Source organism: Pygoscelis adeliae, unplaced genomic scaffold, assembly GCF_000699105.1.
Source record: "Pygoscelis adeliae isolate BGI_AS28 unplaced genomic scaffold, ASM69910v1 Scaffold304, whole genome shotgun sequence".
Lineage (NCBI taxonomy): Eukaryota > Metazoa > Chordata > Aves > Sphenisciformes > Spheniscidae > Pygoscelis > Pygoscelis adeliae.
This window is the reverse complement of record NW_008824558.1, coordinates 109,726-127,967: the sequence shown is the minus strand read 5'-3', so window position 1 is coordinate 127,967 and position 18,242 is coordinate 109,726. Positions and strand designations below refer to the sequence as shown.

Sequence of the window (18,242 nt, the reverse complement as noted above, 5' to 3'; positions counted from 1 at the left end):
GCTAAGCACAAAAGTGGACTGCGTGCTTTGTAGAATGTGACAGGCTGATGCTACATCCAGCCCAGAAAGTTTCAGAAAAATCTATCTCACTTTCTCTTTACCACACCTGGTACAGCTCTGCTCTGTGTTTCAGTTTGTTGAACTTGCCCACTATACTTAATTTCACAGAGGTGACAGATCTATTAGTGCTGTGCTGGTATTTAACACTGGAAAAGCTGACACTCCCTTGACACAAATAAATACAAAACCTTTGATCTGGCAATACGGTAAAATGGAAGGTGGCTCAAGAATGAAACTATTCTTATTAGAAGGAGTATTCAGTGTGAATGCAGCTAAATTGCCAAGTTGAATATCTACTCCCGAAAAATAAGTTATATACATTTATCTGGAAATAGAAATGATAAAAAAAAGAAAATATGTAAGAAGATGCCTTACCTGAATCATGGCTCCAATAATTAGGGTCACTTTCCTTGGCAGTAGTCTAAATGGGGGAAAGACCTAAAAATAGATGTATGAATACTTGTGTTCACGCTATTTCAATCAGATAAATTATGTCACAAAACAGTACATCAAAGTGTAAAACTGGGTCTTCACTTGCTTAATTACCGTAAATTGAGCATGCAGAAACTTAACTCATCACTTGCAGTTAAAAAACACTATGAAATCTGAAACAGACTAGCATTTGGGTAACTTCTGGACAGAAAAAATAAACAGATCATTCTGGCAAATTAGTTTCTATACTATAAGTTAACTATAATATACTGTTCCTGTGCTATCATAACATAGATCTTGTTTACACATATATTTTATCTGAAATTATTTACTTCAATCTGTTGTGGAGCAGAGTTGATTCTTTGTCCTCTTTTGTCAGCAACAGTTGCCGTAAGACTAGTCTGACCAATGGCCATCCCATGCACTAGAAAAGCAGCGGTATGGTCATCAAGAGCTTCACTGAGTGGGCTGTAGCAAAGAAACACATTAAAATAGAGAAGTTCTTTGAATAAATTACAGGAATAACAAATGCAAAGGACTTGTTTAGTGCACAGCAGTTTTATCATAAGGATGACAAAGTGACTATGTCTTAAGCAAAATTAAGGTAACCATCACATTTCTACATCTAACGTCATGAAATGGCTCTTTGTAGCCTGTGTTTTCTCTTAAAATGAAATACCTGAAATGAAAATGAAACCAGAGTGTTAGCTGGTACAGACCAAAACTCTGCCAGGGAACCCACTAACAATTCGACCAGTTGGGACAATAGTGGCACAAGCCTTGATTACAAACCTCGACGCTATTTAATGGAGTGGGATAGATACAGCCAAGCAGTACTGGATGGTGTATGCAAAGACGCACACATACACTTCCCCATACGAAGCCGAATGATTTTTACTGATTATCTCAACACTAAAAATCAACAGTCCAAAATAAGCCCTAATCATTGTGTTTAGAGCTTAGAAAATACGGGGCTTCGAGGCAATCGGATGATTTAGCCTACCTGTTTCTAACAGGTTAAGTAACAGACCGAAGGAGTTTGATAACATCACGTATTTCACAGAGTTCTTCACCTGACATTAATTACCAAGTCACTGCTTCCAAGATGCATAAGGCTCCTTGAAATATTATAGCGTACGAATACAGTCTCATTCATCAGTCAACAAGATTTAGACTGTTAGCTTAGGCAATTTTCCTGACAAATAACTATTTTAGAAGACATCTAACAGGTAATTAAAACTTTATAAAAATAAAATAAAGAAAAACTCAGTCATTGTATACTACCATGCCTCCAAGCCAATATCTTTACTCATTTTTTGCTTATTCTGACCATAAACATATTCGCAGATTAACAAAAAAAAAAAATCCATTAACTTACACAAGTGAAACAATCTGAGATGCTGCCCTTAGTTTTAGATCCATGACAGCGAAGTATTTAGCCAGAAAAGGTTTCTTAGAGTCATCCAGAACTCTGACATAAGCTTTAACTGTTTTTCCAATCTCCACCTGAAACACAGTCACATCCAGCAATTTTTTATTTAAGCTATTCTTATTTATTAGCATAAATGTTTTCATTTTATTTTGTATTATACTTTTAGTAGGGTATTGGAGATAAAGCCCCAAGGTTAGATTAGCACTGATTTTAAAGAATAATCCCTGCCACCTATGGTTAAGTGTCAAATTAAATAAATGAATTCAGGTCTTTCAGCTGGCAAGGGCGTAATTAAAACATCCAGAAACATCAACACTTGTTTTGCATAAGACGCACCCAAGCTGGCAAGTAAAATGAGTTGGACTTCTTTTTCTGGTGATTTTTAAAACATGACATATGGAAAATGACCCTGGGGCAAAACCTACTCCTCAAAGAATTGCTCGCATGCACTTTAAACAGCAGGAAATGTAAATTAATGTGTTCATGTATATTATGAATTAACATTGCTGTGTAAATGCAGAAATTGAGATTGCTGCCACACAGAACATGAAGCAAGAGACACTTGATACTCCGAAACACTTACAACCTAAAAGGATAAATTTGGGAGAGAGAAACAGGAACACAGGGAGATCAAACTATTTCTTTAAGGTCATACAACTGCAGCAGAGGGCCCTAACCACTACCTCCTATCTTCTTGTACATGTCTCATCTTTATGTTTGTGATCAGCACAAGGAATCAGGGCAATCTGGATCAGCTAATAATGCTGGTTTCAAAGCCACTAACCTTGTCAACAACTCGGACATACAGTTCCTGTATATCAGATACATAAATTTCAGCTTTAGCTGGCGCAGGGAAAGCCAAACACAAGTCATGAATCATTACTGTCACTGATCCTGGAAGCAGAGGATGCACCTGCAATGCCAAAAGAAAATTCTATTATAGCACTTCTTATTTTCATTTGTCTGTCATTCATAGGATAAAATTTATATTACTTTCAGGGCAGACGTAGTTGGATGCAGAAGTCTCCAAGCCTTAGACACAGACAATTCTTCCACCGAAGTATAAGTAAAGCTGTAAAATGTATGTAAAAGATATCATACTATTGAGCTAGTGCAAACGGCCTGTGGGCAGCAATTGAACTAACATATCTTAATCTAGAAGCAGTCTGGCATCCTGTTGTTCTCCTTCTGCCATCAGAATGACAAAAAACCCACAACAAATCATTCAGAGCAATGAAACTTTTCTTAGCGGAGTGAAAAACAAAACGCTAAGGGGGGGAAAAAAAATCAAGGGCAGAGACTCTGCTTATAAAGCATTGGTATTCCTTCCTACAAGATTCATACTTTACAGTTATTGCTTTTAATCTGAATGAATAGCCAAAATCTGGTGGTAGATCTTTCCAAGTAAGAGGACGATTGCCAAATCAGATATTTCTTTGATACAACTATTATTATTTTATTAATTTTTTTTATTAAGAACGTACACCTTACACTTCTCAGAATACAGCAAGAATCAAACAATGAAGAAAGAGAGACCTCTGCTCACAAATACAAGCCCTCGGAAGTAGGCACCAATCCCAAAGTTGTCTCTATACGCTTTCTCGAGGCCATTCATCCACACCTTGCTCACATCATCTTTGCAGTTCTCCTGCAATTTCCCTAACCTTGTCACACACCTCAGGGACGACCCCAACTATTCTCTTCACCTTCACAGGTACCTTCACTTTGGCCAGAGACAGCACAGACGTTTGGTGTCCTACTCTATGCACTCATCTGGCTTATGAAGATGAACTCTTTGAAACAAGGGGTGATGGATAGCCAGGCCCCCCAGTTCAAAGGAATTTAATCTAATTCGTAGCATTACTTGGCAGCACTACAGGAGTTAGCAGTAAGAGCAGTGGAAAGGGCTGACATTTTGTTCTTTGAGGACACCACTCTTACTTTTGCCTCAAAATGGCAAGGAATATAAAGTTTCAATAAATGTCAGCTTTCAGAACAGCAGCGGTTCCCAAAGTGGGTGGGTAATACAGGCAACTGGGGGCACTTGTTAACATACAGCCATGGAAAGCAGAGAAGGGAATGTGGCCAGGAGGAGGTAGCCAGCACAACCACGGGGAGGAAGATGTAATGGAGCTCAGTTTGGGCTGGGAGACCAGAGCAAAGAAGCTACCAGAGCAGAGGGCCAAAAGGGAAAGCAGGGCTACTACAACTTACAAAAACTCTTCCTGTCCCAGCTACCTCTTCTGTTCTCATCTCCTATTAGGTGTCCAGTAGCTCCCTAGCATACCGTGTATTTCACCACTATTCATTCTTCTCCCATGCTACCACTCACGTCCAGAAAAGCTGCCGTGTCAAAAAGACGGTAAGAGGTACAAAATTTATCCTTGGCAGTCCCAGTAAAAAGTCTGAGAATCACTGCTCTAGTTAATTTGAATTTAGTTTCTGAGAATAGTTTACTGTCAAACCATCCCGCATCAACTTGACTCCACTGATACCTGCCATGGCATCATCCTGGCACAGACTGGAATTTGCTGATTTTCTACACAGACCATTCTGCTGGCTTCCATAGAAAGAAAAATCCACAGGCAATACTGGGATTTCACTCAAGCATAGCATGCAGGACTAGCAAACTTTTAAAATGTGGGGGTTTTGTTTTGTTTTAAATGGTTTTTAAATGTGTTAAAAAGTGGAGTTCTCTCTCCTTTAATCTGACAGGTAGTTAAAATAAATCGCTTTTTGTACTTCACAAAGCCTATCTTGCTGGCACTGTTCCACCATTTAAGTTCACTGCTCTATTCTGAAATTATCTTGTGTACATCAGTTAAAGCACTGCTAAACCCATGAGGGAGATCTGACTGAAAAACTATTAAGAGCTGAAACAGTGTACAATGTACAAAAATAAGCTCATCTTTTCTATTTTTTACCCCACCACTGTGCCTAGCTGACTCTGTTGGAAAAATATTCCCACCTTACACTTCCAACAGTTAGAGATAATCAAATTATTTCACCAATACTTCCCATATTCTCAACAATGGAAAAAAATCCACCTTTACCATCATTATTTCACAACTTCATCAACATTATTTAACACAAGATAAATCTGTAAACTATAAATTTCTAAAGACTACTCTTTAAAACAACTTGTGTCACTTCCAATTCTTGTCTAATGAAAGCTACAATGCAAATATATAGTTTTATTGTTGTTCACTGTAGAATGCATCTCATATCCTGGGCCTGGATGAAGTGAAGCGTAACTGTAGCTTAGTCGCATCTTCTAGCGGAAAAGTGCATTAAAAACTTAATAGGGAGATCAGAAATCAACTATTTAATAGCTATTTATTCACAAAATCAGGATGAAATACTGTGATAAGCAAAATACCCTGAAATAGCACTGGAAGAAGAATTTGAAGGTTTCAGAAGTACTGGCCTACAACAAATATTCCAATATTATTCTAGAAACCGATTAATCCTTTTTATAACACTTCTGAATAATTTTGTCACATTATTTTTCATTTTGTGTTTATGAAATCAGGAACATTGTACTGCAATATTGTAATGGGTGAAGAACAACTTGGTACTGGCTTTTATCTTGTACAGATTATATGTATGCATCACAACTGTTGTGAAACAATTTCCTATACCTGAAACTATACGTGAAATTGCTAGTGCAAAGATCCCCTGCCTGAAGCTTGACTGTAACAGGCAGACATATCCAAGATTCAGTTATTGCCCCTCTATCCACATGTACTGGAAAACAACCAATAGCGATGAAACTGCAGAATGATATTCAGATTGCCAAAAAGACATAAAATAACAAAATACTTTACTTACCAAAGCAATACCTTGAGTTTCCTCATGAGCCACTCTTACAACATTTGCAACACTGGTATTAATGAAAAAATATCCAGAACCTTCTTTGATGAAAAGTTCTGCCTGCAAAACCAGAAAAGCATCCAAAATTAGATTGTATCTTTCTAGTACATTGCTAAAACTGGTATCCTCACACATATCATAATTTTTTATGTTTTCCTCCCTGCAGTTAGAAAGCAGCAGCATAATTTGTTACCTGTATGTCGGGGTGATTGTAAATGGAGACATCGGTAGGGTTCACTTTTACATCTTCCACTAGTATCAGTTCAATAGTGGCAGACACTGGTAGAAGAGGTTCATACTGAAAGAAACAATTCTAGCTGTTACAACAAACACTAAGAGTCAGAAAAGAGTGCAAGTCTCTTGTATATGCAGGGAAGGATGCTTAAAGCAGATGAACACAGAGCCAGAGCTGGAGAAGTTTAGGTTAACAGAATGTCCACAAGGTCTAGTAATTGGCTGAGCTGCTAGCTCTCTTCTACAGGTAAGGTCATATACAGGACATGCCGTTGTGTTCTGCATCTCTGACCAAGACACAGAACAAAGGCCTACACCTTAAAAATGTAGCAGGATCAGTTAACCAAGGCTGACACACACAGATAGGATATTAACTCAGAGACATGTTACACGTTCATGTAAAATGATAAAGCAGAGACAGAATGTTTTCTTCTACTTCAAGATCATCTTTTTAGGATTCTTCCTAGCAGGCCACCAAAAGAAATTCTTCCTTAAATGTAAGTGCATAGACACTAGACCAGATGCAAGTTTAATCATTCACTCATAATAACATTAGCTTAGACAGGGAAAATGTTTTTTAGAGGAAGTTAGTATTATGTACCCATTTCACCTAATTAGTAGAATTATTTCCTTGATGTAGAAAGGATGTCATCTTCCCCTAATGACATAACAGGATGCTCCACTTAAACATGGAACAATGATCAAGACATCTTATTATACCACCTATTAAATTTTTATTTGAGTTTTTGTCTGTAAGAAGTTATGGACGGGTTTGAAAGCAGAATATAGCAGCCCATTTCTAAAGTATTTGAAAAAAGTAGACAAATTACCTAATTTAAAGAAACAACACATGAGCCTATGTAACTATAGCAGAAGTGGTATCTACAACTACTCTTCAACTATCAAAAGGATTCCTCCCAAACTTAAACACAGAGAACTCCAATGCCATTTTACGTGTATGTATCCCACACTGAAATACAATAAAGTTCTCTGAACTCGAGGCAAAGTTTAGAGGATTCACTTTTCTAGTTATCTCTAAATGTAAGAAAGAATATTGAATATTGGTTTAATAAAGCAGAGCACAGTAAATTACAAAATGATTGCAGAACACCAAGTGTTCTTATTACAACTCAATTTTTATAAGAGAAAAAAAGATACAAAACCAAATATCTTAGGTGGCAAAGTAACTGTATCTCTAATCTAGTAATTTTGACTAAGTTATAGTCAAATTCTTCAGTGGAAATGCTTCCCAACAAAAGCAGGCTGGAAACTTCACTGAAAAGACAAGAACAAACTGGCAATACAGATCATCTTCCAAAGAAATCTACTATCCAGATGCCAAACCTTGGACATACTGACAGAAATCTGGGCTATAGGATATTTCACATTACTAGTGCCCATCTGTTACCTGCTTTGAATTAAAAATACTGTAACCTCTAGCTCCGTATTTTACTCTTTGTCTCAACTCTATATTCATGGTACATTATTCAGAACTGCATATAGTCAAACTCCACTTAAATCTTGCTTAACAAAACTAAACGGAATTTCAATTTAGTGAAGCAGGATATTTTAAGAGTTAGTTACTATGCATGTCAGGTTGTTCCACAGGCTGAAACCTGCCTTTATATTGAGAAAAAAAATGAAAAGCAACACAAACAGAAAATTGCCATCTGTTTACATCTGCCTTCTTTGCTCATCATCACTACTGTTTTTGCTGTTAGTCTTCCCTATGTTGAATATCTACAAACTAAAGTATTTCAGGGAGTGGCTAATGACTTGAAAAATTAGAGCCTAGGCTTATGGCTGGCATTGTACAAATGAGTAGTCTCTCCCTTCTGTAAGACTGATGGAGGAAAAAAAAAGTCTCAGTCAGAGCCCAGATTTTACATATGGTCCATATGAGGATGAGCCAGCTCTTGCTTTGCTCATGCAGAACTTTTCTACCCAGTTTTGCAGTGAAAATAATACATTTGCTTTCCCCAGTGACAGCTGTACTAAGCACATGGTTGCTTTAGTGAAGGACAAGCAGCAGAGATTCACCAATTCATTAAAAAACCTAAATCGAAACAAAACCAACTGAAACAATTCTTTGCAATCCCCTTGCCCAGATGGTTAAAAAAAAAAAAGGAATTGGATGTATTTGATACGGATAGCAGCACGTAGTGCAGTGGAAAGCAAGGAAAGCCATGAACATTATAAAAACATTGTGGTATGAATCTGTCTTCAGAATCAGCTATGGAGCTGCCTTATTTTTACATTACTATGCAGTGAGGATATAAATACATAGGAACACTACACATTAAGCATCACAGGAAAATGGGAACAAAAACCAGAGTTCTGAGTACCGGTATTTTCACTTTAGCTGCCTTGAGATGGGATTGCTGGTATCCTGTTGCAGTTGCAGTGATGGCAGTTGTTCCAGACTCATGATGAACTAGAACAGTTTGTAAGCCTAGAATCAAACAAAAAGTCAAATAAATCTGATTATGGGGAAGAAAAAGGTGAAATGTACACTGCTAATCTCTTCCATTATCACTCTAAACAGACAAGGACTTTCTCTCTCAAGACAGATTCTAGGCATTAGGGTTCTTTTTTTTTTTTAAATAACGCACACTTAAAATGCATGTTGAAGATAAGCTGAAATATGACTGCAGATTACAGTAATTTCTTTAATCAAGCTCAGACATTACCGAATAGATTTAACCCTTACCTTCTTCAAATAATGAAATGCTCATTTAAACTAATTCGTACCGTGCATTTTCTTTTGACCGCTTCCATCTTCTTTCAGAGTCAGCTCCATTGGCATATCAGGCTCAATATTAGCTAAGGACATTTTTGTTGATTCCCAGATAACACTAAGAGAACTGAAATTATCAAATTTACTGCCCTGTTGGTCATATGCAGCCAAATCCAATACTGGATTGCGATAATTTGAAACAGGAACCTGAAAAAGAATTAATACTTTGAACTGAACAGATGGAAGAGGATTTTTTAATCATTAGAAGAAAAAAATGTATGCTGAATTCCATGAGATTTATTATAACACATTACATGAGTAATGTTCATTAAAATGAGCCATCAATGCAAAGTCATTAAGCTGTACTTCAACTGCAAGGGTTTTTTGGGGGGGGTTGGAGGGTGGGGGTTTTTTTTAGCCAGTGAATTACCTTAAAACAAAAAATCAAACCACACAGCTCAACTATGTCATCCTTGGAATTCAAACAAATAATGAAAAATACTGCTATTTGTCAGAAGGCATAGCTCAAAATTCTGGCGTTCATCTTGTGAAATACATTAGCGATAGCAGTGTACTGATGCAGTCTAACTAACACATAACGGAGCTAGAAAAACAGGTGAACTCTGAAGTGACTTATAATACGCAAAAATCTCCTTGTCTTGTCATTACAGAGAAGTTATTTAAAATGACTCATCAACTCAATACACACTGCAGTTTTATGAAAGTAGGATGACTTTTATATCTGCCTGGTAATATTAACACAACAAAACAGAGTTTACTCAGCAGACAACATGTGACAGCACTCTAGGATATAGAAGAAAGAGTTCTTTATGCTTGATAATCTACAAATATGCATTGTCCATTTATTGTGACTCAGATTTGCAAAGCTGAATACATCTGATGTCACTGAACAATACTCACTGTATACGCTTACATAGGTATCTTCACAGCAGCAGTGTTTGTGCCTTTACTAATAAGACACACACAAATGTACACTCATGTAATAATACATGTATGATAAAATATGTCTCTATATACTCAATGGAACAGTTAGATTAGAATGAATTGGTATAGGGAAAAAGTACTTTCCTTAGAAACAGCTGCTGGAGACATTTATCCCCCCCCCTTTTTTTTTTTTAAATAAAAAAGAAATTTATCTCAAGACAAGTCAGAAAGGCCTCCTCACAGTGACACTTCTGTGAGAAGCCACAATCCAAATGCTTTTACATATAATCCTATTTTCTGGTAGGTCCCTTTATAAACATGTTCGAATGATCACTGGAGGAAACTCCCATTCAGACTGCTCTCTGCAGAAGTAGACAATGATACCAGTGTGGCCCACAACACTAGAGTTACTGCTACTCTTGCAGCAAGTCAGATGCTTTATTCTGTATGTGGAGGTCCAAACACTGATTTTTAAGTTATAAGAACACGTTCTTTTCCTGTCACTTTTCTCAGACTTACCACTTGCTTGTTTTGTTGCAGCAAAGGACAGGAGAGATCAGGCTGAGGACTTCCGTAAACAGGAGTCAAAGCGAGTCGTGAAGGGACAGCACAGATGAACTTCACAACAGCAGGCTCAACTGCTGGAAAAGGGTTGGTGATTGTGGGGTTGTTTCCAACTGTTAAGGCAATAACCTGTACAATTATGACAACAGGCAAGTGAGGGAAGAGAAAAGGACTACTGAGTTCAGGCATGTTCTATTTCACAGATCTCAGTTACACTCTGATGTCAGAATGAACAAGCAAAAATATGATTCTTGGGGATTTACAGCACCATTAAGACACAGGAAGATGTAAAAGGAGGTGCATATTTCAAGAACAGTTCTATACCAAAGTACTATTCTTGGGAACTTTTCCTAAGGATTCATGTTTATTACTATCAAACTTGATTCAAACAACAAATCTTTTGTAACTTAAGAAGCTAACGGACAGGCATCTTTCTTGCAGAGTGAGAAGAGAACAGCCCAAAGACAATATTTATAGTCACTTCAGTGTGTTTAAAAACATCTTGTGTTTTATTTTACATTCCTCTTTTAGTCCTCAACAACACAAAGTGGATGTAAACACAGAGAAGGCTATCCCAGCAGGCTGAGGTAGCTCTGGTTACCTGCCTTATCCACCCATGCACTGATGCTAGCCAGAGCCATGCAGATGCGATCTGTTCTGGACAGCACAGGACAGACAGCCGATGCATGCACAGTCATAGACAACAACAAAGTTTTTCCTCCCCGAATTTGCTCTTACAGAAATAGCTACGCTTTGTACAGTATCCACTGAGGAAATCAGTTAAATAGTTTGGCAGCAACACCAAAATGCTTAGGCCTTGCAGAATTACAGGAGAAAAACATTAAATCAAAGCTAAATGCTTTATAGACTGGCCGGGGTAAGTATAGCAGGATAAATCACTTCTGCGTGTTGGAGAAAACAAGACCAGGTGGAAAATGACTACAGCCACTGTCACAAAGACTGCCCAAATACCAGAGCAATACATTCACATGGCTGTCATTTGTCTGAATAAACAGAATTACACTGGAAAGTAACTTGGTTAAGAGGAGCAGGTCAGACAGAAGAGTCAGTTTACTGCAGTAACCTTCTGCTATGATCCTATTTATGCAAACTGAGGCTGCACTTACTAGGATCTGTTTAACGCATTCTACAACGTAAGGTTTCTGCGACTTGGCTTTATACTGCAATAAACCCATCGTAAACCACTTTATAACATAATGTTATGAAATGCTCACTCTAAAACCTGTACCAGCATCACAATGGCTAAACAATATACTTACCCAAGTTCTTTACTGGCTTATCACAAAAACTATTTCTTATATATAATGTATATGGTATCATAAATCTGTCTGAAGCCTGTTCTCAGTTGCTTAGCTCAGTGTTTGACAGAGGGCAAGACAAATACCTTCTGGCACTTACTTGCTCTCCCAGGCTTTTGCAAGACACTCTAACCCAATGCTGGATGTTATTTCGAGATGTAGGAGGTCCAAATAAAGACAGACCAATACTTTCTGCATCCTCAGCAGTGACGTTCCTGAAGAACTTTGAAGGTTCTTGTACCCATGGACTAGGTCCTCCTTCAAATAACATATCTTTAGAGGAACCCAAAGTCACTAAAGCAACAGATGGAGGATCGATAGTCTGTAACGAATGAATTAATTACAAATTAATGAATCTATTTACACACAGTTTGGTTGTACCTTGCAAAAGAAACTTCCTTCTTAATGGAAGAGCTATCTTGGTTACTTTGATTTGGCCATGGTTTTTCCCACACAGTGGTTTGTAAGCATGGTTATTTAAGAACAGAGTTGTACCAAAATAATTAGCATCATCTACAAGACTTCTGTCCAGCTGGATTATATTCAGTGGAACCCATGGATCCAAAGAAAAATTTTAACTACACTCTAGTCACTCTCTTTCATGAAGAATTACAGCAAGAGAAAGACCCTTAGTATACTCTTCTGAGCACATTCAGAGAGATAGTATTCTACCACATTTTTTAAATAGACAGTACTTGAAATGAATAAAATGTCAAATTTTACTTTCACTTGACAGTGCTCTCTCCAGCACAGTTCTGTGCGTGTAATTATTCTCCTACACAAGTTTTACTTCAAACCTCTACGATGAATTCTACATTGATGTGCATCACTGGGACAGCCTGTGCTGTTTATCATCACAGAAATTAACCTGACATTTTAATACACAATAACCATTTGTAGCTTGTGTTCCACATCATCATATTACTTAGGTGTTCAGTAAGAAAGAAATAGCAGCGAACATAAAGGCTGGCTCAATTCTTTCCATAGGTGCATTTTGGTAGGAAGAGAGAGAAGGCAAGGGTCGGCATAAATGTTCCTCTTTCCTCCTATTTACTCCCTGATTATGTTTGTAATATAAATGTAAAAACCCATTGGAAAACTATGAGATATTGTCTCAAGCGTCTGCCTGCCCTTTGACTCCTGTTTATCTTTCTCCCACTTTTTATGTTATAGTTATTATTTTTTTAAAATAGGTATCTGACAGAAAAATGCTGCCTTCCATTTCTGGGCATCATAAATATTTCATTCTACAGAAAGGAGAGAAAAGAATGTGGAAATCACTGTTCTACACTTCAAAGAAAAAGAAGTTCTTCACTGAGATATCTAAGCACAGATTTTTTTTTTTTAAAGTGCACTTAATCTACCCTCCTTGTCACCATGTATTGGCTCTGTTAAGTACCCTAGAATCATTTAACTTTATATATGAAAAGCAGTGTTACAACACCTCAAGTGGCTTTGCTAATAAATGTGAATGATACCATACATATGAAAAATTCCTAATTAAAGGGACTATGCCTCGCTCACATTGCTGCCAGTAATAGTAAGTTTGCACACTCTGCTTAGGGTGTCTCAGCATCTTCAAATAATTATACTCAGCTATTTAAGATATTTGACAGAACAGCATGTTTGAAAAGTGAAGTCATCATTACAGTCACAATTTTGTACGATTTGCACAAACTTTTGTTCCAGATTTGGGGAGGGGAAAAAAGCTATGGTCAAATGTATTAGACTTCAGCTTTGCAGATTCAGTGCTAGGTCTCTGAAGATGAGGGTAACATAAGCATGCTGTTTCATATTTCCATAGATTGACCCTGTACTCAGGTTTGTTCTTCCTGTTTTCTTTAGTGAACTGTCCAACAGTGAAATACGTTTCTCCCATGAAAAAGCATATATTTTCACTGCCATATAGGCCAGCCAGCTTTGCCTTCTTGCAAAAATCAGTTTATATACTATGAAATCAGAAATCATAAGCTAGGTCTACTTCCATTTGCCATTATGGATGCAGAATTGTGACTGCCCCCTTGTTACCTTATTAAGCCAATTGTTAATCAGTTAAAATGGACAGTCAAGAAACAAACGATTTGAGTCTCACATAATTTTTCACCCATCTACAGTCTGCTGAAAAGCAATTTACTAACTCAGGTGTGCTGCGCAAAACAAGATATACATCCTCACTCGGGTGAGGGTTGAATCCTATTACTGTCCTGCATATTTCTTCCGATGACAGCAATTGTGACTCTTTTGGCAAAAGTCTGAAAAACAGGCAAGGATATCAAATTCACTTTCCACTTCAGAAGTTGCAACAATCTGTTAGTTCACTACCGCACTACTCACTCCGCTATACTTGGCTTGCAGTGTCCATGTAGGCAAACTCTACTATATATATGCTCCACAGAGAAAGGGTTAAAACACGATTCCCCAAAACAATCCATAAATTTTTTCCTGGGAATAAACCACCCACCTCCTTTTTTTTTTTAAACATACTCATTACATAATATCAACTTGCTGTTTGTCATTTAAAGGCATTTTAAGCGATGGACTGCTTTAGGAACAGCAAAAACAGACTTACTTTTAATGGCAGATAGGCAGCAATGGTGATGCTAGCACTGAGATGGACACGACCATGGGTGTAACTAACAACAAGCGTTGTGTATCCTTGAGTTTCAGCTTTCACTCTGACTCCACTACAAAAATCAGCAGTTGGCTTAAGCCTTCCTGTCAGATAAATTAAAAATACATAAATACATACTTGGAGAGAAATGCCCAGGCATTTTAATGCAAGTTCAACACGGCTTTTGTCGACAAAAGCATTTCCACCAGAAGTAAGTAGAGATGTGTTCTCCAACCAAATGGGTAAAAATGTTCACTACTGTCTTTCATCTCAAACCCGACACTTACTGAAGTATCCATGTCTCAAACTTCTTTATTTTCACGCTGTCCTAAACAGGACATGAGTCTTTACTCTGGTACAAACTAATATAACTTCTCTCTCTTACGGAATATTTTCATCTTGCTGTTCTAAAATGAAACTGGCTTGTAATTAAGCACAAATAAGTCACACTGCTTAGACAAACTTTCCTGCACAGAACAACTTGAACTGTAGGCAATACGTCATTTCTCCAGCTGAAGGTAAGGTGTTTTCATGAAATTTCTCTGCTTACTTAGAGGACATTTTGGGGTTTGGGAGGAGTGTATTTTTTCTTTTTTTGAAACGAACAGTACAACAGCAGACTACATAGCGACATTTAAAATAGCTGCCTCTCAAGCAAACAGATGATACAATGCAGACTGGTTTTACTGGCTCAATAGCACAGGAAAGAGCTTCCATACAAGAGACACTTGGAAAAAATTAATGGTACATCTGAATAACAACACTGAAATCAGTAGACACAGGAACAAGCACATTGCTCAGTGTTCACTTAGCCCAGCAACATTAATGGCAATCTTCAAAAATAACGTACATACTCCATACTCTTAATAAACCTGACAAGAGCCATTTCTTAAAGCAATGAGCTTAACAGTGAAATCTGTTAATTTGGCAAATTAAATTTGGCAAAATTTAAGCAGCTGATTGTCTTAGTTCCTTGTGAGCAAACAATGAACAGTGTCTTTATAGAACTGAAAGTACTGCTGGACAATTCGGGCAAAGCAGTTATTAATCTTAGTATTCTTGTAAGTCTTCCAATGCTACCTCAAAACACAATATACATGGACGCCTCTTATGAGAAAACCTATCAGCTTTGTTAAAGAAGCATGCTAAAAACACTAAATCAGTAGAAAGACATATGGGAGACTATACATTATCCAATAAAATAATTGCCAAAATGCTTTCAGAGACCCCCAAAACATCAAAAATACCAAAGGCAAGTTCTGCATAAAAAAGTAAATACATCCTCAAAATAAAAGTACTGATCCCCACCTCTGAAGTTAAGCACCATAAGTAAGGGAATACTGTACACAGCAATTGAAACTGATTTAAAGGAGATGTGTGACTTAGTAACATCTTAATTTAACTTTCAAAACAGGGAGGGGGTCAAATCACCTTGAAGTGGCCTGAACACACCACGCTTTTCTACTTCTACAACTAGATCAAAGTGTGAGCAGTCGCTCAGTGGGACTGTCTCGCCTGTTTCAACATTTGTTAGGCCATTAATCCTCAGGGGCAGCTCCAGTATTTGGCCAACACGTGCTTCAACTTGACATGGTGTGAACTCCATCCCACTGGGTTCAGTTACATACACCTGAGGAAAGGAGGAAAGAAACACAGGGCAGATGTATGAACACAACCCCACAAAAAGGTACCAGGAAAAAAAAAAGAAAAATAGACTTCGATATGCTCTCCTTATTTTAATTAGCCCTCTCGTATACTTCTCCCAGCTGCTGACTTCCCTCTGATGGCTGGAAACAATTCTTCTCAGAGTCAACATTGCCGTGTTTACCTGCTGCAGAAAGGTATCAGAAAGGGCCAGGAAAAGCCTGCTACTATTTTAGTGCTCTTTTCCCATAACAGTCCAAGTTCACATTAGCTTGGTGATCCTTTTACTGCTACTTCTATAATTCTCTCTTCTGCTTTGTTGGTTTTAAAGTGTGGAATAAGTTGCATGATATCTCCAGGAGGTACTGTCACCAACTGGGACAGATTTAGTATCCAACCTTGACTTTCACAGTGTAAATATTTGAGCTAGACCTGACATAGTTAGCAAGGGTCCCCAGCCTCCATCACTCACAGCAGCAGGTATGTAGAAGTTAAAGGAACTGATGACCCAAACATTTCCTCAATGGCTTTTTTTTTTTTTCTTTCTTTCTTGCATTTCTGTTGGCAAAACATTTTTAAAGGTGTCCAGGGCTCAACATTTCCCCACAGTAATATGTCAGAAACCTTAAATAAGTGAACAAATATCTACTGCCTAATCTAACAACCTTCTGCTTCAGCAAGTAATCTTTATGTGAGAGATACTTTTGAAATCAAAAGGATTACTTTCAGAAATAAGACCGGCAGAAATAGATCTTCCAAGCTATTATAGCTGGTGTGTTGATGAACAAGCCTTAACTGTATTATTTGTTATTCTGATTTGCTACTTTTTCCATTAATGTTGAAGAATCCACCACAGACTGACTGCATATTTCATAACAATCGCTATGATCAAGGCTTTTCATTTGCAATATCTTAACTTCCTAACCATCTGCAAATGGCTTCAGGATAGAATCTTGAACCATATGGTACAGAGTTAAAACCGTAATCCGTGTAGAACAGTTAACTATTCCTAAAATTTGCTCACTGAGGTCAGTAAATAGAACTCTTCAGAGTTATTCTACGAAGAATGCAATTCCTAACATAAGAACAAAGGCATTCAAAAATAACCTATTCAGATTGTGCAATACACTGCTCTGAAAGCTCACATGGAGAGAAGTATTTCTGTCTTCAGGCTTTGACTTATGTTTGAGGATAAGAAGTTTTAACTGAAAAATCTTCACTCCTGTATCTCCTGCTGGTAACTGTCACACTGCTAAAAAGCAGCATCCTGGGTTGTCCAGAGAATAATTTCAGAGTAAGTCTGTAAACTAAATTCTGCACAAAGTTTAACTTGTGTCATTATTTTAAGCATTTAAGTCATTATTTTAAGCATTTAAGTCATTATTTTAAGCATGATGTTAGTACCTCTCAAATCCGTTTTGTAGAATTTACATAAATAATCTGAGCACAAACCCCAAGCTAATTTGCCCCTCAAAAAACCCAGCGTTAGTAGATGCAGCTGTTCAAGTAAAATTTGGTTAGAAATATCTTTCCCAAAATGCACAAACAAAAAAAAAAAGGAAAGGTATCTGCTTACATAGCTCTCTCTTCATTATGGGACAGACTTGGCAGTCTTGACCAAACACATTTTTTGAACAGTTTTGTCAAAAGGGACTTTGGTGCAACAGGAGTGCAGTACAACAATTACAGCAGTGCTGCACATGGGGATACTTAAAAATTATGAGGTATTTTGTATAGCTAATGTATGTATATTTGATGCCATCAGCTTGTTTCCCACCAGTTGCTAAATTACAGGCATGTATCCTGGAAGGAAGGTGCACTGCCCCAGGGCTTGCAAGACATGCTTCCTAAATCAACTTCTATGCTCCCTCAGAAACAAAGACCATCACCTTTATAAAGCCTTAGCCAGATGGAGGTTGTTTGCCAGCCTCAATAGCATGCGCTTGGCATAAACAAACCTATTTCATTTATGACCATGCAGTTAGACTAACACAGCCTCTGGATCCCAGATTAGTCACACATGCTCAGTACACTCTCTCTTAGGTTTTTCTGAGGTCAGGAGCAAGTTTCCTCTTCTCCGTCAGGTTTCCTTTCCAATGCTTAGCTCTTTGCAAAAGGCACAGAGTTAAAGCATAGTTTGAAATGCCTGAATTTGTGGAGGTAGCAGAGTAGTACTACTTCGCAGTAGTGAATATACGCCACAGTAGTACTTACTGTTAGTTTCTATTCTATCGTGTTACAGGTCTGGCAGTTCTTAACAGTTTGACAGAGAGTAAGCACTGACACAGTCTCATTAAGGAAAATTATGAGTCCAAAGGACACAAGGAAATATTTCCAAATCAATAACATTCTAGAGAAAAATATTTAAGATTGTAGATTTACAGGGAAAAC

The 18,242-nt window shown here is 37.6% G+C and overlaps 1 protein-coding gene across 1 annotated transcript in view; it reads right to left on the bottom strand.

The window, feature by feature from the left end:
- Positions 1 to 18,242, bottom strand: part of NUP210 (nucleoporin 210kDa) — a 66,973-nt gene that overhangs the window by 21,454 nt on the left and 27,277 nt on the right. Inside the window, exons 13-24 of the mRNA XM_009322004.1 lie at positions 15,639 to 15,837; positions 14,166 to 14,311; positions 11,697 to 11,918; positions 10,233 to 10,406; positions 8,783 to 8,975; positions 8,377 to 8,483; positions 5,991 to 6,095; positions 5,756 to 5,857; positions 2,709 to 2,837; positions 1,871 to 1,998; positions 825 to 960; positions 436 to 498 (exon numbers count right to left, since the gene is read on the bottom strand). Coding sequence (XP_009320279.1) covers positions 436 to 498; positions 825 to 960; positions 1,871 to 1,998; positions 2,709 to 2,837; positions 5,756 to 5,857; positions 5,991 to 6,095; positions 8,377 to 8,483; positions 8,783 to 8,975; positions 10,233 to 10,406; positions 11,697 to 11,918; positions 14,166 to 14,311; positions 15,639 to 15,837 — 1,704 coding nt within the window. The remainder of the gene's footprint in view (positions 1 to 435; positions 499 to 824; positions 961 to 1,870; positions 1,999 to 2,708; positions 2,838 to 5,755; positions 5,858 to 5,990; positions 6,096 to 8,376; positions 8,484 to 8,782; positions 8,976 to 10,232; positions 10,407 to 11,696; positions 11,919 to 14,165; positions 14,312 to 15,638; positions 15,838 to 18,242) is intronic.